Genomic DNA, 21,041 nt, shown 5'->3' on the forward strand with positions numbered 1-21,041 from the left:
AGAGAGAGAGGGAGAGAGGGAGAGGGGGGAGAGAGAGAGGGGGAGAGAGAGGGGGGCAGAGAGAGATAGGGAGAGAGAGAGAGGGGGAGAGATATAGGGGGAGAGAGAGAGAGAGAGATAGAGGGGGAGGGGAGAGGGAGGGGGAGAGAGAGAGAGAGAGAGAGGGGGAGAGAGAGAGAGGGGAGAGAGAGAGGAGGGGGAGAGGGAGGGAGGGAGGGAGGAGGAGGGGGAAGAGAGAGAGGGGAGAGAGAGAGAGAGAGTGGGAGAGGGAGGGAGAGAGGGGGAGAGAGAGAGAGTGGGAGAGAGAGAGGGGAGAGAGAGGGGGCAGAGAGAGGGGAGAGAGGGAGAGAGAGAGAGGGGGAGAGAGGAGAGGAGAGTAGAGGGGGAGGGGAGAGAGAGGAGGGGGAGAGAGAGAGAGAGAGGGGGAGAGAGAGAGAGGGAAGAGAGAGAGAGGGGGAGAGGGAGGGAGGGAGGGAGAGGGGGAGAGAGAGAGGGGGAGAGAGAGAGAGGGGGAGAGGGAGGGAGGGAGAGGGAGGGGGAGAGAGAGATGGGGAGAGAGAGAGAGGGGGAGAGGGGAGGGAGGGAGAGGGAGGGGGGAGAGAGAGAGGGAGAGGGGTGTTCGTCAGTTCAGGAACCAAAGCTTGTTAAACATCCTCTCATGAGTGATGTCTAGTATCACATCACCCTTCAGGACACCTCCACAGCCACATCATGATGATGTCTAGTATCACATCACCCTTCAGGACACCTCCACACCACATCATGATGATGTCTAGTATCACATCACCCTTCAGGACACCTCCACACCACATCATGATGATGTCTAGTATCACATCACCCTTCAAGGACACCTCCACACCACATCATGATGATGTCTAGTATCACATCACCCTTCAGGAACACCTCCACACCACATCATGATGATGTCTAGTATCACATCACCTTCAGGACACCTCCACACCACATCATGATGATGTCTAGTATCACATCACCCTTCAGGACACCTCCACACCGACATCATGATGATGTCTAGTATCACATCACCCTTCAGGACACCTCCACACCACACATCATGATGATGTCTAGTATCACATCACCCTTCAGGACACCTCCACACCACATCATGATGATGTCTAGTATCACATCACCCTTCAGGACAACCTCCACACCACATCATGATGATGTCTAGTATCACATATCACCCTTCAGGACACCTCCACACCACATCATGATGATGTCTAGTATCACATCACCCCTTCAGAGACACCTCCACACAACATCATGATGATGTCTAGTATCACATCACCCTTCAGGACACCTCCACACCACATCATGATGATGTCTAGTATCCACATCACCCTTCAGGACACCTCCACACCACATCATGATGATGTCTAGTATCACATCACCCTTCAGGACACCTCCACACCACATCATGATGATGTCTAGTATCACATCACCCTTCAGGACACCTCCACACCACATCATGATGATCAACATATTTACTGAGCTAATTTGTTTTTATTTTTTATTAATTAGGGTTTTATTAATTAGGGTTTGTATTTAATTATCAAAATGTTTTATTCTCCTTAACCGTTTTCTTTATGACGTTTGTGCTTCAGTTTTAGTTCTTAAACTGATGTTTCCTGACCTGACAACAGGATGTAATGTCTCAATTTTGTCGCCACGAAGCAAAACATGAATTGGTTGCCTGGTAGAAGAAATAAACAACTCTGAGGTTTGTCAATATGCATCGATTGTGGAAAAGTATCAGTTCCACAATTGTGTCATCGATTTGGAATTGATTTTCAATACGCCACTCCGGCTGTGCTAGTTTCATTCTGCCTCCGCCCAGCAGACCTGGGTGCAGCGTGGCGGGGGTGGAACTCTGCCCAGCAGACCTGGGTGCAGCGTGGCGGGGGTGGAACTCTGCCCAGCAGACCTGGGTGCAGCGTGGCGGGGTGGTGGAACTCTGCCCAGCAGACCTGGGTGCAGCGTGGCGGGGGTGGAACTCCCCCCGCTGCCCACCGAAGTGTGGAAGTAGATTGTAATCACATGCCATGAGAGGTACTTACTGTAATACTGCCGATCACTTTTAATCCCATAGAAAGACTAATCTTTCCAAGTATTCCAATTTTTCCAGATTCCGCCTTCCAATTGGGCACAATATCGAACTTGGTGCCCCCTCCCCCAAGCTCACAACAAGGCCTTTGTGACACAAATACTGAAACATTGTTTGTAGCCATTGCTCAACAGCTCAATCTACTCTCTATGAGTGGGTGATGACGCCACACACAGCGACCGAGCCCCGCTTAGTGTCCGCACTGTGTTTGCATTGGGAGTTCAGTAACCGCATTACATTGTGACTTTCTTTCCAGAGCCTGAGGTGTGGCCAGCTAAAGCAACCCCCTCCCCCCATTCAACTCCAACCCACACATTAGATATAAACAAACAAATGTAAATAAAGTGCAATACCAAGCAGGGCTCGTTTGTACAGCCCTAATTCTACGTATAGTATCTCTCTATACATCACAATAAAGACCATTGGTCTGGGGCCGTTGGGAAAATTGAGATATAATAATGTTTTTCTCCATTGGAAGAATAACAGGCCTGTTCTAGAAGCAGACGCCGCAACATGACTCGAGTATTGGAGAAAGTATACTAGCGGCACCTGCTCAGAGATACACAGCTTAAACCTCTCAGAGATACACCAGCTTAAACCTCTCCTTGTACCTTGTTTCATCAATGCTTCTTTATGTTTGACCTTCAGAATGTTACAGGATTTGAACCCTCACACGGTCTGTCTGTCTGTGTTTCCTCGCCAGGCGGAGCGTATTACCTGATATCACGAAGTCTGGGCCCAGAGTTTGGCGGCTCCATAGGGCTGATCTTCGCCTTCGCCAACGCCGTGGCCGTGGCCATGTACGTGGTGGGCTTCGCCGAGACCGTGGTGGAGATCCTGGGCTGTAAGTCACCGAATACCGTAGTCTGCTAGGTTTCCTCCTGTTCCTCTTGACCAAGGTACTGACGTTACAACTGGAGTTGGTCTCTTGACCAAGGTACTGACATTACAACTGGAGTTGGTCTCTTGACCAAGGTACTGACGTTACAACTGGAGTTGGTCTCTTGACCAAGGTACTGACGTTACAACTGGAGTTGGTCTCTTGACCAAGGTACTGACATTACAACTGGAGTTGGTCTCCTTGACCAAGGTACTGACGTTACAACTGGAGTTGGTCTCTTGACCAAGGTACTGACGTTACAGCTGGAGTTGGTCTCTTGACCGAGGGTACTGATGTTACAACTGGAGTTGGTCCTCTTGACCAAGGTACTGACGTTACAACTGGAGTTGGTCTCTTGACCAAGGTACTGATGTTACAACTGGAGTTGGTCTCTTGACCAAGGTACTGACGTTACAACTGGAGTTGGTCTCTTGACCAAGGTACTGATGTTACAACTGGAGTTGGTCTCTTGACAAGGTACTGACATTACAACTGGAGTTGGTCTCTTGACCGAGGTACTGACATTACAACTGGAGTTGGTCTCTTGACCAAGGTACTGACATTACAACTGGAGTTGGTCTCTTGACCGAGGTACTGACATTACAACTGGAGTTGGTCTCTTGACCAAGGTACTGACATTACAACTGGAGTTGGTCTCTTGACCAAGGTACTGACATTACAACTGGAGTTGGTCTCTTGACCAAGGTACTGACAGTTACAACTGGAGTTGGTCTCTTGACCAAGGTACTGGCATTACAACTGGAGTTGGTCTCTTGACCAAGGTACTGATGTTACAACTGGAGTTGGTCTCTTGACCAAGGTACTGACATTACAACTGGAGTTGGTCTCTTGACCAAGGTACTGACGTTACAAGCTGGAGTTGGTCTCTTGACCAAGGTACTGACATTACAACTGGAGTTGGTCTCTTGACCAAGGTACTGACATTACAACTGGAGTTGGTCTCTTGACCAAGGTACTGACATTACAAACTGGAGTTGGTCTCTTGACCAAGGTACTGACATTACAACTGGAGTTGGTCTCTTGACCAAGGGTACTGACGTTACAACTGGAGTTGGTCTCTTGACCAAGGTACTGACATTACAACTGGAGTTGGTCTCTTGACCAAGGTACTGACATTACAGCTGAGTTGGTCTCTTGACCAAGGTACTGATGTTACAACTGGAGTTGGTCTCTTGACCAAGGTACTGACATTACCCCTACTGCCGAGTTGGGTCTCTTGACCCAAGGTACTGACATTACAACTGGAGTTGGTCTCTTGACCAAGGTACTGACATTACAACTGGAGTTGGTCTCTTGACCAAGGTACTGACATTACAACTGGAGTTGGTCTCTTGACCAAGGTACTGACATTACAACTGGAGTTGGTCTCTTGACCAAGGGTACTGATGTTACAACTGGAGTTGGTCTCTTGACCAAGGTACTGATGTTACAACTGGAGTTGGTCTCTTGACTTCAACTTTTCAAAGGTTCAACTTAACTTAACTAGGTTAAGTTGAATAAGTTAAGTTGAACCTTTATTAAACTAGGTTAAGCTGATTTATAAAGGTTCAACTTAACTTAACTAGGTTAAGCTGATTTATAAAGGTTCAACTTAACTTAACTAGGTTAGGTTGATTAATAAAGGTTCAACTTAACTTAACTAGGTTATGTTGATTAACAAAGGCTTAAACTTAATCAACGGATCAGGAGTTCCATTACTATTTTTATTTAAATCTTTTCGTAGTTACTTTTTAAAATCTAGTTCCTCTAGGAGGCGTGAGCTTTAAAGGCCAGTCTATTTTAGGGGGGATGCTCGTGCAAAGTTAACGACCCTGCATCTTCAGGGTCCTCTTTAAGTATTTTTAAACCATGGCCCTGCCTTTTATATAATGTAGTGGCTAGTCTTTCGTTTCGGATAAGGGCACATTATTCTGAAGCGTCTCCAACGCAGCCGCTACTTTGTTTCATTTTATTCCCCGAGCTGTTCTCACATGCCCTCCTCCCTCCTACTGTAATGCTGCTCTCACATGCCCTCCTCCCTCCTCCTGTAATGCTGCTCTCACATGCCCTCCTCCCTCCTCCTGTAATGCTGCTCTCACATGCCCTCCTCCCTCCTCCTGTAATGCTGCTCTCACATGCCCTCCTACTGTAATGCTGCTCTCACATGCCCTCCTCCCTCCTCCTGTAATGCTGCTCTCACATGCCCTCCTCCCTCCTACTGTAATGCTGCTCTCACATGCCCCTCCTCCCTCCTACTGTAATGCTGCCCTCACATGCCCCTCCTCCCTCCTACTGTAATGCTGCCCTCACATGCCCTCCTCCCTCCTACTGTAATGCTGCTCTCACATGCCCTCCTCCCTCCTACTGTAATGCTGCCCCTCACATGCCCTCCTCCCTCCTACTGTAATGCTGCTCTCACATGCCCTCCTCCCTCCTCCTGTAATGCTGCTCTCACATGCCCTCCTCCCTCCTACTGTAATGCTGCTCTCACATGCCCTCCTCCCTCCTCCTGTAATGCTGCTCTCACATGCCCTCCTCCTGTAATGCTGCTCTCACATGCCCTCCTCCCTCCTCCTGTAATGAAATTACAGGGAAAGTTGTTTTTGTTTTGCCCACAATTAGATTAGAGTGTTCAGTGTTGTTCTACTAATTAAATTTCACATTTAGTCATTTAGCTGATGCTTTTATCCAGTCACCTCTGGCAGCCAGGGTTAGTGTTCTTCATCTGGCAGCGTCCAGCATGACTGCTTCACTCTGACTGCAGACATATTGGCACAGTAGGTAGTAGTATAGTAGGTAGTAGTATAGTAGGTAGTAGTATAGTAGGTAGTAGTATAGTAGGTAGTAGTATAGTAGGTAGTAGTGTAGTAGTATAGTAGGTAGTAGTGTAGTAGTATAGCAGGTAGTAGTATAGTAGGTAGTAGTATAGTAGGTAGTAGTATAGTAGGTAGTAGTATAGTAGGTAGTAGTATAGTAGGTAGTAGTATAGTAGGTAGTAGTATAGTAGGTAGTAGTATAGTAGGTAAGTAGGTAGTAGTATAGTAGGTAGTAGTATAGTAGGTAGTAGTATAGTAGGTAGTAGTATAGTAGGTAGTAGATTCCTCGGCATGACCATCTCCCGGGATTTGAAGTGGGAGCTTAACATCACGGGCCTGCTCAAGAAGGCCCAGGGGAGGATGTTCTTCCTCCGGCAGTTGAAGAAGTATAAACTGCCGAGGACCATGATGGCCCAATTCTACACGGCCATCATTGAGTCCATCCTCACCCACTCCATCATCTCCTGGTTCCCTGCTGCAGCGGCAAAAGATCTTGCCAAGCTGCAGCGGGTGATTCGCTCCGCGGAGAGGGTGATCGGCTGTCCCCTGCCCTCCCTCAGGTCCCTGCACAACTCCAGGGCGCTGAAGAGGGCGAGAAAGATCATGGCCGACCCATCCCACCCCGGTCACAGCCTCTTCACCCTGCTCCCCTCTGGGAGAAGGCTGAGGATCCCAAAGGCTGTGAAAGCTCGACACAGACTGAGCTTCTTCCCCTCAGCCGCCAGGCTGATCAATGCCTCAGGCCCCCCCCCCCCCCCCCCCCCCCCTCGGTACCCCCCCCCCCCCCCCTGCCCCCAAGTGACACTGGCTAAATGACATTGACTGCACTGCACTAGTCCGTACTGGATCTCTGCACACTTCACTTTATATATATATATATGTATTTTATTTATTGATTAATCCCCCACTGCACTGTTTTCGTTTCTTGTCTGTGTTGGTGTTTGTTTACTGTGAAAAAAGAAAAATGCATACACTGTATTGCTGCAACAATTACCAATGTGTTTTACACAAATGGCTCAATAAAGGAATCTGAATCTGAATCTGAAGTAGTATAGTAGATAGTAGTATAGTAGGTAGTAGTATAGCAGGTAGTAGTATAGTAGGTAGTAGTATAGTAGGTAGTAGTATAGTAGGTAGTAGTATAGTAAGTAGTAGTATAGTAGGTAGTAGTATAGTAGGTAGTAGTATAGCAGGTAGTAGTATAGTAGGTAGTAGTATAGTAGATAGTAGTATAGTAGGTAGTAGTATAGTAGATAGTAGTATAGTAGGTAGTAGTATAGTAGGTAGTAGTATAGTAGGTAGTAGTATAGCAGGTAGTAGTATAGTAGGTAGTAGTATAGTAGGTAGTAGTATAGTAGGTAGTAGTATAGTAGGTAGTAGTATAGTAGGTAGTAGTATAGTAGGTAGTAGTATAGCAGGTAGTAGTATAGTAGGTAGTAGTATAGTAGATAGTAGTATAGTAGGTAGTAGTATAGTAGGTAGTAGTATAGTAGGTAGTAGTATAGCAGGTAGTAGTATAGTAGGTAGTAGTATAGCAGGTAGTAGTATAGTAGGTAGTAGTATAGTAGGTAGTAGTATAGCAGGTAGTAGTATAGTAGGTAGTAGTATAGTAGGTAGTAGTATAGCAGGTAGTAGTATAGTAGGTAGTAGTATAGTAGGTAGTAGTATAGTAGATAGTAGTATAGTAGGTAGTAGTATAGCAGGTAGTAGTATAGTAGGTAGTAGTATAGTAGGTAGTAGTATAGTAGGTAGTAGTATAGTAGGTAGTAGTATAGTAGGTAGTAGTATAGCAGGTAGTAGTATAGCAGGTAGTAGTATAGCAGGTAGTAGTATAGCAGGTAGTAGTATAGTAGGTAGTAGTATAGTAGGTAGTAGTATAGTAGGTAGTAGTGTAGTAGTATAGTAGGTAGTAGTATAGCAGGTAGTAGTATAGCAGGTAGTAGTATAGTAGGTAGTAGTATAGTAGGTAGTAGTATAGTAGGTAGTAGTATAGCAGGTAGTAGTATAGCAGGTAGTAGTATAGTAGGTAGTAGTATAGCAGGTAGTAGTATAGCAGGTAGTAGTATAGCAGGTAGTAGTATAGTAGGTAGTAGTATAGTAGGTAGTAGTATAGTAGGTAGTAGTATAGTAGGTAGTAGTATAGTAGGTAGTAGTATAGCAGGTAGTAGTATAGCAGGTAGTAGTATAGTAGGTAGTAGTATAGTAGGTAGTAGTATAGTAGGTAGTAGTATAGTAGATAGTAGTATAGTAGATAGTAGTATAGTAGGTAGTAGTATAGCAGGTAGTAGTATAGCAGGTAGTAGTATAGCAGGTAGTAGTATAGTAGGTAGTAGTATAGTAGGTAGTAGTATAGTAGGTAGTAGTATAGCAGGTAGTAGTATAGCAGGTAGTAGTATAGTAGGTAGTAGTATAGTAGGTAGTAGTATAGCAGGTAGTAGTATAGTAGGTAGTAGTATAGTAGGTAGTAGTATAGTAGATAGTAGTATAGTAGGTAGTAGTATAGCAGGTAGTAGTATAGCAGGTAGTAGTATAGCAGGTAGTAGTATAGTAGGTAGTAGTATAGCAGGTAGTAGTATAGTAGGTAGTAGTATAGTAGGTAGTAGTATAGTAGGTAGTAGTATAGCAGGTAGTAGTATAGTAGGTAGTAGTATAGTAGGTAGTAGTATAGTAGGTAGTAGTATAGTAGGTAGTAGTATAGCAGGTAGTAGTATAGTAGGTAGTAGTATAGTAGGTAGTAGTATAGCAGGTAGTAGTATAGTAGGTAGTAGTATAGTAGGTAGTAGTATAGTAGGTAGTAGTATAGCAGGTAGTAGTATAGTAGGTAGTAGTATAGTAGGTAGTAGTATAGCAGGTAGTAGTATAGCAGGTAGTAGTATAGTAGGTAGTAGTATAGTAGGTAGTAGTATAGTAGGTAGTAGTATAGTAGGTAGTAGTATAGCAGGTAGTAGTATAGTAGGTAGTAGTATAGCAGGTAGTAGTATAGCAGGTAGTAGTATAGTAGGTAGTAGTATAGCAGGTAGTAGTATAGCAGGCAGTAGTATAGCAGGTAGTAGTATAGCAGGTAGTAGTATAGTAGGTAGTAGTATAGTAGGTAGTAGTATAGTAGGTAGTAGTATAGCAGGTAGTAGTATAGCAGGTAGTAGTATAGTAGGTAGTAGTATAGTAGGTAGTAGTAATAGTAGGTAGTAGTATAGTAGGTAGTAGTATAGTAGGTAGTAGTAATAGTAGGTAGTAGTATAGTAGGTAGTAGTATAGTAGGTAGTAGTATAGTAGGTAGTAGTATAGGCATAGTCTCATATTAGATAATAGTATTACATGAAATAATGTATTTCTTAGCTATGACGTGAATTTAATTAGCGGTCTCTTGAGTCCTCCCAGTTGGTTGTGGTTCCAGGTAAAGACTCTCGGTCTGTGTGTGTCGTCTCCACAGGGAATGGACGCCCTCATGACGGACCAGTCGAACGACATCCGGATCATCGGCACCATCACCGTCATCCTACTGCTGGGCATCTCTGTGGCCGGCATGGAGTGGGAGGCCAAGGTAACGCCCCTAACCCCTGACCCCTGACCCTAACCCAGTCACGCTCCAGTTCAGGGGCATATCTGGGCCATGACTTGATTTGATTTTGATGATGTTTATTTCGAATATGCAACATAACAAACAAACATCAAGTACATATATAGCCGTGCTACATATATAGCTAAGTGGCGCAGTGGGCAAGGCGCTCGCCACTAACGCAGGAGATGCTGGGTTCGAGCCCAGCTCTCGGCGTTGCTTCCGGCTTGGCTGGTCGTTCATACTAATACAATTGGCAGTGTTAGAGGGTGGGAAAGCCGGTGGGTGGGGATCGGACGTTGTGGACAGCTACTCCTACAGGTCGGTTGGTGCGCCTGTACAGCAGAATCAGGAAGTATCGGGGGCAGCGTGACCCTCCCACTCGTTACTCCTCACCACTGAGAGATTGCGCTGTACAGGTGAAAAGATGCGACTGCTGCTTCCTCGAGTACCGGAGGGGACACGTGATGTAAGGCTTCGTCCACATTGCAGCCGGCCAGTGGGAGGCATAGTCTAACAACGTTCGAGACAGGGGAGTGGAGAATTGGATAATACGAAAATTGGGATGGGAGAAAAATAAAAAAAAATTGGGAGAAAAGGTAGATACAAAAAAAAAGTACATATATAGCCTTAAGCCGTTCAAATAATAAATATATATAAAAGAAGAACAAAGAACAAACAAAAAAGTCAAACTCAATTTCTATTTTGTCATTTATTTGAAAAGGAGTGGGAAGAAGCATACACTTATTTAATCCCACCCCTATTTACTCATCAGAACATACTATATTTTATTTACTAATTTATACATTACTAGACTTATATTGAAAATGAACTTAGTTTAACAATACATTTTTTAATAATACCTTATTAATATTTGCCAAACTGTATGTTCCTCTAGCCATTTTTTATACATATATACTATATATATACTATATAACTATATACCTACATATGTTATGTTTGCCAACTCTACTAGCCACTTTGGTAAATCATTATTTTTTTAATAATTGCCATGGGCTGTATTTGGCTCCTGACATGGTTGGTCCAGCAGCTGCTGGTTGTGGTCGATTCCTTAAAGCTCAGCTTCCTGTCCTGGTCCTATTGTTCGGCACCGACGGTTGACAGTAAGCGTGCGTAAAGTGCACAGTACCCACGTCCCACATCCATGTATTGATCCTCCCAACCGACTGCAACGGTTATAGTGTTTTTCTCAGTGAAATGCCGATCAACAAACATGTAATTGGCTGAACAGAGGGCTTAGTAGCGCTGCCTCGCAAATCCCATTAATATTGAATAGTAGCGTCTCCATGACGTCGAGTAGAGATCGATATCAAACACTGACCGAATGCATACATGCATCGATTTGACATTTTGGCGCAAACTTGCCCCAAAAGTGGCCATAACACCCAGAACTCTTGGTTTCTGTCCGCAGGCCCAGATCTTCCTGCTGTTCGTCCTCTGCATCGCCATCATCAACTACTTCATCGGGGCCTTCATCCCCGTCAAGGCCAAGGAATCGGAGGGCTTCTTCGGCTACGACGGTACGGCCCTGTTCTCCCTCCTGTCCCTGTTCTCCTCCTGTCCCTGTTCTCCTCCTGTCCCTGTTCTCCTCCTGTCCCTGTTCTCCTCCTGTCCCTCTTCTCCTCCTGTCCCTGTTCTCCTCCTGTCCCTGTTCTCCTCCTGTTCTCCTCCTGTCCCTGTTCTCCTCCTGTCCCTGTTCTCCTCCTGTCCCTGTTCTCCTCCTGTCCCTGTTCTCCCTCCTGTCCCTGTTCTCTCCTCCTGTCCCTGTTCTCCCTCCTGTCCCTGTTCTCCTCCTGTCCCTGTTCTCCTCCTGTCCCTGTTCTCCCTCCTGTCCCTGTTCTCCTCCTGTCCCTGTTCTCCTCCTGTCCCTGTTCTCCTCCTGTCCCTGTTCTCCTCCTGTCCCTGTTCTCCTCCTGTCCCTGTTCTCCTCCTGTCCCTGTTCTCCTCCTGTCCCTGTTCTCCCTCCTGTTCCTGTTCTCTCTTCCTGTCCCTGTTCTCCTCCTGTCCCTGTTCTCCTCCTGTCCCTGTTCTCCCTCCTGTCCCTGTTCTCCTCCTGTCCCTGTTCTCCTCCTGTCCCTGTTCTCTCCTCCTGTCCCTGTTCTCTCCTCCTGTCCCTGTTCTCCTCCTGTCCCTGTTCTCCTCCTGTCCCTGTTCTCCTGTCCCTGTTCTCCTCCTGTCCCTGTTCTCCTGTCCCTGTTCTCCTCCTGTCCCTGTTCTCCTCCTGTCCCTGTTCTCTCCTCCTGTCCCTCTTCTCCTGTCCCTGTTCTCCTCCTGTCCCTATTCTCTCCTCCTGTCCCTGTTCTCCCTTCTGTCCCTGTTCTCCTGTTCTCCTCCTGTCCCTGTTCTCCTCCTGTCCCTGTTCTCTCCTCCTGTCCCTGTTCTCCTCCTGTCCCTGTTCTCCTCCTGTCCCTGTTCTCTCCTCATGTCCCTGTTCTCCTCCTGTCCCTGTTCTCTCCTCCTGTCCCTGTTCTCCCTCCTGTCCCTGTTCTCCTCCTGTCCCTGTTCTCCTCCTGTCCCTGTTCTCCCTCCTGTCCCTGTTCTCTCCTCCTGTCCCTCTTCTCCTCCTGTCCCTGTTCTCCTCCTGTCCCTGTTCTCCCTCCTGTCCCTGTTCTCCTGTCCCTGTTCTCCTCCTGCCCCTGTTCTCCTCCTGTCCCTGTTCTCCCTCCTGTCCCTGTTCTCCCTCCTGTCCCTGTTCTCCTCCTGTCCCTGTTCTCCTCCTGTCCCTGTTCTCCCTCCTGTCCCTGTTCTCCCTCCTGTCCCTGTTCTCCTCCTGTCCCTGTTCTCTCCTCCTGTCCCTGTTCTCCTCCTGTCCCTCTTCTCCTCCTGTCCCTGTTCTCCTCCTGTCCCTGTTCTCCTCCTGTCCCTGTTCTCCCTCCTGTCCCTGTTCTCCTCCTGTCCCTGTTCTCCTCCTGTTCTCCTCCTGTCCCTGTTCTCCTCCTGTCCCTGTTCTCCTCCTGTCCCTGTTCTCCCTCATGTCCCTGTTCTCCTCCTGTCCCTGTTCTCCTCCTGTCCCTGTTCTCCTCCTGTTCTCCTCCTGTCCCTGTTCTCCTCCTGTCCCTGTTCTCCTCCTGTCCCTGTTCTCCCTCCTGTCCCTGTTCTCCTCCTGTTCTCCTCCTGTCCCTGTTCTCCTCCTGTCCCTGTTCTCCTCATGTCCCTGTTCTCCCTCCTGTCCCTGTTCTCCTCCTGTCCCTGTTCTCCTCCTGTCCCTGTTCTCCTCCTGTCCCTGTTCTCCCTCCTGTCCCTGTTCTCTCCTCCTGTCCCTGTTCTCTCCTCCTGTCCCTGTTCTCTCCTCCTGTCCCTGTTCTCTCCTGTCCCTGTTCTCCTCCTGTCCCTGTTCTCCTCCTGTCCCTGTTCTCCTCCTGTCCCTGTTCTCTCCTCCTGTCCCTGTTCTCCTCCTGTTCTCCTCCTGTCCCTGTTCTCCTCCTGTCCCTGTTCTCCTCCTGTCCCTGTTCTCCTCCTGTTCTCCTCCTGTCCCTGTTCTCCTCCTGTCCCTGTTCTCCTCCTGTCCCTGTTCTCCTGTCCCTGTTCTCCTCCTGTTCTCCTCCTGTCCCTGTTCTCCTCCTGTCCCTGTTCTCCTCCTGTCCCTGTTCTCCCTCCTGTCCCTGTTCTCCTCCTGTCCCTGTTCTCCTCCTGTCCCTGTTCTCCTCCTGTCCCTGTTCTCCTCCTGTCCCTGTTCTCCTCCTGTCCCTGTTCTCCTCCTGTCCCTGTTATCCTCCTGTCCCTGTTCTCTCCTCCTGTCCCTGTTCTCCTCCTGTCCCTGTTCTCCTCCTGTCCCTGTTCTCCCTCCTGTCCCTGTTCTCCTCCTGTCCCTGTTCTCCTCCTGTCCCTGTTCTCCTCCTGTTCTCCTCCTGTCCCTGTTCTCCTCCTGTCCCTGTTCTCCCTCCTGTCCCTGTTCTCCCTCCTGTCCCTGTTCTCCCTCCTGTCCCTGTTCTCTCCTCTTGTCCCTGTTCTCCCTCCTGTCCCTGTTCTCCCTCCTGTCCCTGTTCTCCTCCTGTCCCTGTTCTCTCCTCCTGTCCCTGTTCTCCCTCCTGTCCCTGTTCTCCCTCCTGTCCCTGTTCTCCCTCCTGTCCCTGTTCTCCTCCTGTCCCTGTTCTCCCTCCTGTCCCTCTTCTCCTCCTGTCCCTGTTCTCCTCCTGTCCCTGTTCTCCCTCCTGTCCCTCTTCTCCTCCTGTCCCTCTTCTCCTCCTGTCCCTGTTCTCCTGTCCCTGTTCTCCTCCTGTCCCTGTTCTCCTCCTGTCCCTGTTCTCCTCCTGTCCCTGTTCTCCCTCCTGTCCCTGTTCTCCTCCTGTCCCTGTTCTCCCTCCTGTCCCTGTTCTCCCTCCTGTCCCTCTTCTCCTCCTGTCCCTGTTCTCCTGTCCCTGTTCTCCTCCTGTCCCTGTTCTCCTCCTGTCCCTGTTCTCCTCCTGTCCCTGTTCTCCCTCCTGTCCCTGTTCTCCTCCTGTCCCTGTTCTCCCTCCTGTCCCTGTTCTCCTCCTGTCCCTGTTCTCCTCCTGTTCTCCTCCTGTCCATGTTCTCCTCCTGTCCCTGTTCTCTCCTCCTGTCCCTGTTCTCCCTCCTGTCCCTGTTCTCCCTCCTGTCCCTGTTCTCCCTCCTGTCCCTCTTCTCCTCCTGTCCCTGTTCTCCCTCCTGTCCCTGTTCTCCTCCTGTCCCTGTTCTCCTCCTGTTCTCCTCCTGTCCCTGTTCTCCTCCTGTCCCTGTTCTCCTGTCCCTGTTCTCCTCCTGTTCTCCTCCTGTCCCTGTTCTCCCTCCTGTCCCTGTTCTCCTCCTGTCCCTGTTCTCCCTCCTGTCCCTGTTCTCTCCTCCTGTCCCTGTTCTCTCCTCCTGTCCCTGTTCTCCTCCTGTCCCTGTTCTCCTCCTGTCCCTGTTCTCTCCTCCTGTCCCTGTTCTCTCCTCCTGTCCCTGTTCTCCTCCTATCCCTGTTCTCCCTCCTGTCCCTCTTCTCCTCCTGTCCCTGTTCTCTCCTCCTGTCCCTGTTCTCCTCCTGTCCCTGTTCTCCTCCTGTCCCTGTTCTCCTCCTGTCCCTGTTCTCCCTCCTGTCCCTGTTCTCCTGTCCCTGTTCTCCTCCTGTCCCTGTTCTCCTCCTGTCCCTGTTCTCCTCCTGTCCAGATATTATCATGTCATGATGAATGGTTCTCCGTGTATGCAGCTCCTGCTACCAGCTAAGATGTCTCTAGTCTGTCTTGTATTATTCTTTCTCCCGGTTGTCTCTTGTCTTACTCACCCTCTCTCCCCCTCTCTCTTGTATTACTCTCTCTCTCTCTCTCTCTCTCTCTCTCTCTCTCTCTCTCTCTCTCTCCTGGTTGTCTCTTGTCTCTCTCTCTCTCTCTCTCCTGGTTGTCTCTTGTCTCTCTCTCTCTCTCTCTCTCTCTCTCTCTCTCTCTCTCTCTCTCTCTCTCTCTCTCTCTCTCTCTCCTGGTTGTCTCTTGTCTCTCTCTCTCCCCCTCTCTCTCTCTCTCTCTCTCTCTCTCTCTCTCCTGGTTGTCTCTTGTCTCTCTCTCTCCCCCTCTCTCTCTCTCTCTCCCTCTCTCCCTCCCTCCCGGCTGACCAGGTTCCATCATGTGGGAGAACATGGGTCCGGACTTCCGAGACCAGACGTTCTTCTCCGTCTTCTCCATCTTCTTCCCCGCAGCCACTGGTATTCTGGCCGGTGCCAACATCTCAGGAGATCTCGCTGTAAGGAACCGCTCACACACACGCCGACACATCTTCACCGAATACACATTTACTACATTGTGCAGCGAAGAACATCGTTATTGTATATTGTCACATCAAGGGTACAGTACAATAGCTTTCTTGTGCTGGTGTGAAGTGATGGCTGTAAATGGATGTTTTGTAAATGGATGGTTGTAGGCGAGTGTGGTCACGCTCTGTGTCTCTGTTATCTCTAGGACCCTCAGCTGGCTATTCCCAGAGGAACCCTCCTGGCTATCCTGGTCACCGGCATCGTGTACCTGGGAGTTGCCGTGTCCACAGGTGATATATCTTACCTGTCCATCGTAGCTTTTCCAACAGCATTTACATCCATTCAGTATTTCTTGCGGCTGCTATTGAAGTGTTTAATGAGAGCGCTGTGCGGCCAGGCTCCTGCATCGTACGAGACGCCACCGGGAACATGAACGACACCATCAGTGCCCAGTTCATGAGCAACTGCACCGACGCTGCCTGCAAGTTCGGCTACGACTTCTCTTCCTGCAGTAAAACCAAGTGCAAGTTCGGACTGCAGAACGACTTCCAGGTAGGAAGTGCATCTAGGAGGAGGAGCCAGCTTCTGTTGGGACAGCTCCCGGCTGTCTCTGGTCTTTCTCTCTCTCTCTCTCTCTCTCTCTCTCTCTCTCTCTCTCTCTGTCTCTCTGTCTCTCTGTCTCTCTGTCTCTCTGTCTCTCTCTCTCTCTCTCTCTCTCTCTCTGCTGTCTGTCTCTCTCAAATTGTATGACTATTTTGCTCTCAATCTCTACTTGTAATAACAAAAGCTGTCAATCTGTTCAACATTTAATTTCCTGTGTGTCTCCAGGTCATGAGCATAGTGTCCGGCTTCGGCCCCATCATCACAGCGGGCATCTTCTCTGCCACCCTGTCCTCCGCCCTGGCCTCGCTGGTCAGCGCCCCCAAGGTGTTCCAGGTAACGTGGAGCTCCTGCCTCATCATGCTGCTCCTTTAACACATTGGGTGCCGCGCTGTTTTCGGGCCCCATCTATGCACTGCCACGCTTTAAAAGATAGGAGTCCGTCACCTTGTTTGTAGAGCTATAACTGTTGTGAAGGGCCAGATTAAACCGAATATATATATTTATTTATATATATATATTTAATTGTATTTGTATATTCTCTAATATTCCCTGATATCCCTTGTATATTCCTTGTACAATATGCATTGAATATCCATTCTAGCCTACTGAACATCCCATAATAGTCTCCATTCTACTATTGGTCGAGACCTTGGTGCCAGGCTGCCATACCCCTCAGACCCAGTTCAAACGTACCGCTCCACATGTACGAACAAGTCCTAGTTCCGCGTAGGAATCTGGCTACCGCACCACTAATGGGACTATTTGTTCATAGTGCGTATATATACTGCGCTACTAAAGTAGGACTTTCTTTTCAGTCCAGTTTCTTACCCTCCAATAGAGTCACAGACGTAAAGCCTCCCCGCGACGCCACGTGTGGGAGTAAGGCCAAGTTCGCCTACCATCGGTATTGAGACATCGTGTATATTAATATTTGAATAGTCATATTTGGCACTATATCGTCGAGTTGGACGTAGTCTATTAAGCTAATAATAGTCTGTTAATATATAGTGCTTCGTGCGGTGAGAATACTACCGTAGTCAGTACCCCATCGTTTCGGGCAGAGAACTGGCTGCTTACCCAGGGTGGTTGACCCCATGTGAAGCTGCACCCGAGGAGCCCCAGAGCCGACGAGCGAGTGGACCTGTATACCGGATTATCCTACCGACGACAGCCCGCCTTCCCAGGCACGGATTATGCTTTGTATACTTTGATTATTCCATGGATAAAGACCCCCGACACTGCCGTGTGTTGGAACCCCCCCCCCCTGGAGAGGACGCAAGGTGAGGAGACGCTCTGCAAGACGAGGTCGCTTCACGTCTCTCCCCCGTGGACCGGAGAGAGCCGGCCCACAAAGAGTCCACCTGCTTTCATCTGTGGTCCAAGGATCGCCGGCGCATTGAACGGCACTACAGTGGGTTCACCTGGGATACCCTTGGCCGGACGAGGCAGCCGGATTCTACCCCCCCCCCCCCCCCCCCTCCTACTCCTGTCGGCTTACAAGCGACCGGATTAACCCCCTCTAGTGTATCTAGTATATAATCATTAAAGTATCATTGCTGTTATTCCTTAACTATTCCAGGTCGTATATTTACCACCTGCGCCTTCAGAGATTGGACATTCTCTATTGATATACCGACGAATACTCTTTGCCATAAAAGTGCATACTATTTCAATTCATAAATGTAATTAAGTGATTAAGTGCTTGTTCTACACACCATCGCTGTGTAGAAATAAAGACCTGTTTCGACTTCGTACATTTGTGTTGGATCCGTTTCATCTACGTGAGAGTGTTTATGATAATATATTTATGCCGTGTACTGGGTGGCCGAATATTAAGTACAAAGGTAGTGGTAGTAAGTATCATATCTAGTAATACAGTCAGGGAATTGTACCCCTCAGTTACAATTGGTCCTTCGAGCCGGAGGGTAATTAGTGTAATATTAATATAGTGTTATTAATATTGAAATGGCCTATGATGAACACTCCACGAAACGATCCTCCTAACCAACGCCCGCAGCGCGAACGACGGCTCCCTCAGTACTTAGAGGCTTACGCTGTCAGTCAACAACCTAGTCTTCTACTAACAGTAAACGCGGTAAAACTAGAAAGTAAAAGTATGTCTAACCCCAACGCCCAGACTACCCCGACCATAGAGGCCCCTACGGGCTCTAATGTAACTGACCAAGTTCACGGTGGGGACCAGTGGGAACCAGACATGACTTCACACCCCGCCAGTACTGAAGAAGTAGTCCCCGATGAGTCCCGGGAGGAATACAACGCTACCGAGAGAGACGGGGAGAGCACCGTGGAGATAGAACTCCAAGGCTCCGCAAGGAGTACCCCGAGGGAAGGCTCCCCTATACAACCGCCTTCTCCCAGCGAGGCAGAGAGGACCCTACAGCAGGCCTTCCTCATCAGCCTGAACGCCGCTGCTGAACGCGACCGACTGCAGATCCAGCAGCGAAGCGAACACGAGCAGATACGTCTAGAAATAAGACGCATTCAGATGGAAGAGAATGTGGCCCGAGAACGAGCCGGTGCTCAACGGGACGCAGCGCGCGACAGACAGCAGTCGCAACTAATAGAACAGCTGATCAGACGGACAACACCCTCTCCCTCCGCCAGAGGCTCCAGGAACTCGTCTAGACACACCTCCAGGGCGGCATCCCCTAGCCGAGTAAACAACCCTGAACTTGACCAACAGACGAGGTCTATACCCCCCACAGACCACCTCCCCCCACCGGTCCAAGCGAGACCTAGCAACCGGGAAGGAGCAGCATATCCTGTGGAGAGGCTAAACCAGAGACTACAAGCACTGGATGACCTAACTGAAGACGAAGAGGAAGAGGAGGAGAACCACGCCCGAAGACAGCACAGTACTCTACCGGACCAGGAGGCCCGGTACAGCCCAGGCTATACTCCCGCGGAGCTGCGCTACAGACCCCCGACTCTATACCCGGGTGAGCACGACGCACGACCCGCACCGAGGAACAGCACCTGGACAAGCGGGCCATGGTACACTGCCGGTACCAGCCCATACCAAGGAGCGGGAGGAGACTCGCCTAGGAGGCCTCTCCCCCAACGCTCGCCGATGTATCCACAGTCAGCGTCATACATTGGCACGCCTATGGTACCCGACTTCACCCAAGAGAACCGGGCCCAGTATACAGAACTCCGCATGTGTCTGGAGACCATGTTGGTGGATGTATTGGATGAACGCCACGGATACGCCATCCTACTGAAGCACTTAAAGGTACCCCGCGCACATAATATAGCGCTCGCCTACGCGACTTCCACCACCCCATACACAGCAGCGCTGGTAGCATTGGACCAGAGGTATGGGCGCATATGGGATTACGTGATCCAGGAGATCCGACACATCGACCGCTTACCCCCAGCAATAGACAATCGAGCACTGGACGACCTGTCCATCAGAGTGCAGTCCCTGGTAGGGATGTTGGGAGCGCAAAGAGAGAGGGGGAGGCATGAACTTTACGCCAACTCAAATGTGGAAAGGATCCTGGAGAAGCTGCCGCCCGCTCGTCAGGAGCGCTTTAGGCGGCAGAGGGACCACAGAGACCCGAATGCGTTTTCCTTAATGCCAAGCAAGCAGTGCAAAAATGCTTCCGCATTCGTCACCGCACGCCAGTGCGGTAAAGCGCCCTTCTTTTCAGACAAATGCTACCGTGCGTGCACCGGCGGCGGCGTGCTCGCTCAGGTGCGTGCGTGCGCCGGCGTGCTCGCGCGAGGTGCCCGCGCATGCGCATGAGATCCCGCCTTGGTTCGACACGAGCGGAGCTCAATATATATAAGTCACCGCCCCTTATTCAGTATCTAGCAATAGCTCAATTGGCAAGGCCACATGGCTGTGGATCCTATGGCTCGTTTGCTGGCGAGTTCGAATCCCATCGAAAATATTTTTTAACGTGATTTTTTTTTAACGTGTATTCTTTCGCCGGTTAAGGTTAGGCATGGTTAAGGTTAAGGTTAAGGTTAGGCATTGTTTCGGAGTTGGTTAAGGTTAGAACGGTTAAGTTTAGGCGCTGTTAAGGAGCTGGTTAAGGTTAGAGTTTGTCAAAGAGAATGGCAATATAATTTCTATGGTTAAGGTTAGGCATGGTTAAGGTTAAGGTTAAGGTTAGGCATTGTTTCGGAGTTGGTTAAGGTTAGAACGGTTAAGTTTAGGCGTTGTTAAGGAGCTGGTTAAGGTTAGAGTTTGTCAAAGAGAATGGCAATAGACAGCCTATTTCCGCGCGACCTGGGCGCCGGGCGGCGGAAAATGAAAGGCGCATTACTGCACGCCACTACGGTAAATTTTTGCACTGCTTGCTTGGCATAAAGCTACACGCGACCCGAATGGCCCCGAACCGAACCTCCTCGATCTAGCAGACTTCCTGGCGAGAGAAGTCAGCAGCCTACGGCTAGATACATTCGGACGGAGCACCCCTGGCTCCAGAGAAGGAACCAGACGACTAAATGATGGAAGAAGATCGGTGACTGTGATGCACCAATCGGAGTCAGTACCGAGCAGCAGGAGCCACAGTACCCCCTCCAGAACGGAGAAGTGGAAGATAGTGTGCCCCTACTGTGAGAAAGAACACTGGCTAGCGCAATGTGACTCCTTCCCCAAGCTGAACGCGGAGGAAGCAGGTCAATGGATAAAGTCCAACAAGCGCTGTTTTCGCTGTGCGCGCTCACACATGGCAGCCGAATGCCGCTTAAAGAAAAGGTGCACCAAGTGCGATGGAGCCCATCTGGACATACTTCACGACAGTAACAGACGGCGCCCTTCACCTGCACCATCCAGCCGCCAAGCGAGCGTCATGTACATCGATCCCGCCAGCAGCAGTGGAGCCCGAGTACTCCTAAAAGTAGTGCGTGTGACACTAAGCTACCAGAATAAAGTCCTGGACACTTACGCCGTCCTCGATGACGGGTCAGAGAAGACCCTGCTGCTCGCCTCCGCTGCGGCCCAGCTAGGGCTGCGGGGAAGCGAAACCCAAATGACAATTCGGACAATAAGACGAGATTTGAAGACGATAAAGGGCGAGAATGTCTCATTCTCTATCGCAGCAAGCGGCCAGCCTGAGCGACGGTACCAGATTGCAGACGCTTTCACCAGCCAAGAAATAGGACTGTCGCGGTACACATACCCCGTCGCCAAGCTGATGGAGAAATATGCACATCTGCGCAAGTTACTGATCCCGCTCATAGACAATGCTATGCCGACCCTGTTGATAGGCTCCGACCATGCAGACCTCATTGTCCCGATAGACCGGGTTCATACCGGACCCCGAGGCTGTCCTGCAGCAGTCGAGACCCGTTTGGGATGGACTCTCCAAGGCCCGCTCGCCAAATCT

General features: G+C 49.4%; 1 protein-coding gene across 1 annotated transcript in view; it reads left to right on the top strand.

Moving 5' to 3' along the window:
- The window catches only part of LOC311237264 (solute carrier family 12 member 2-like), a gene marked incomplete at its 5' end in the record, with an annotated part of 175,588 nt that overhangs the window by 58,771 nt on the left and 95,776 nt on the right, over positions 1–21,041 (top strand). The window contains 8 exon segments of the mRNA XM_084325070.1: positions 2,826–2,966; positions 9,249–9,256; positions 9,258–9,359; positions 10,807–10,915; positions 14,944–15,068; positions 15,284–15,368; positions 15,476–15,630; positions 15,907–16,014. Of these exon segments, the coding sequence (XP_084181196.1) occupies positions 2,826–2,966; positions 9,249–9,256; positions 9,258–9,359; positions 10,807–10,915; positions 14,944–15,068; positions 15,284–15,368; positions 15,476–15,630; positions 15,907–16,014 (833 nt within the window).

This window comes from Notolepis coatsorum (genome assembly GCF_963971535.1).
Source record: "Notolepis coatsorum genome assembly, chromosome: 11".
NCBI lineage: Eukaryota > Metazoa > Chordata > Actinopteri > Aulopiformes > Paralepididae > Notolepis > Notolepis coatsorum.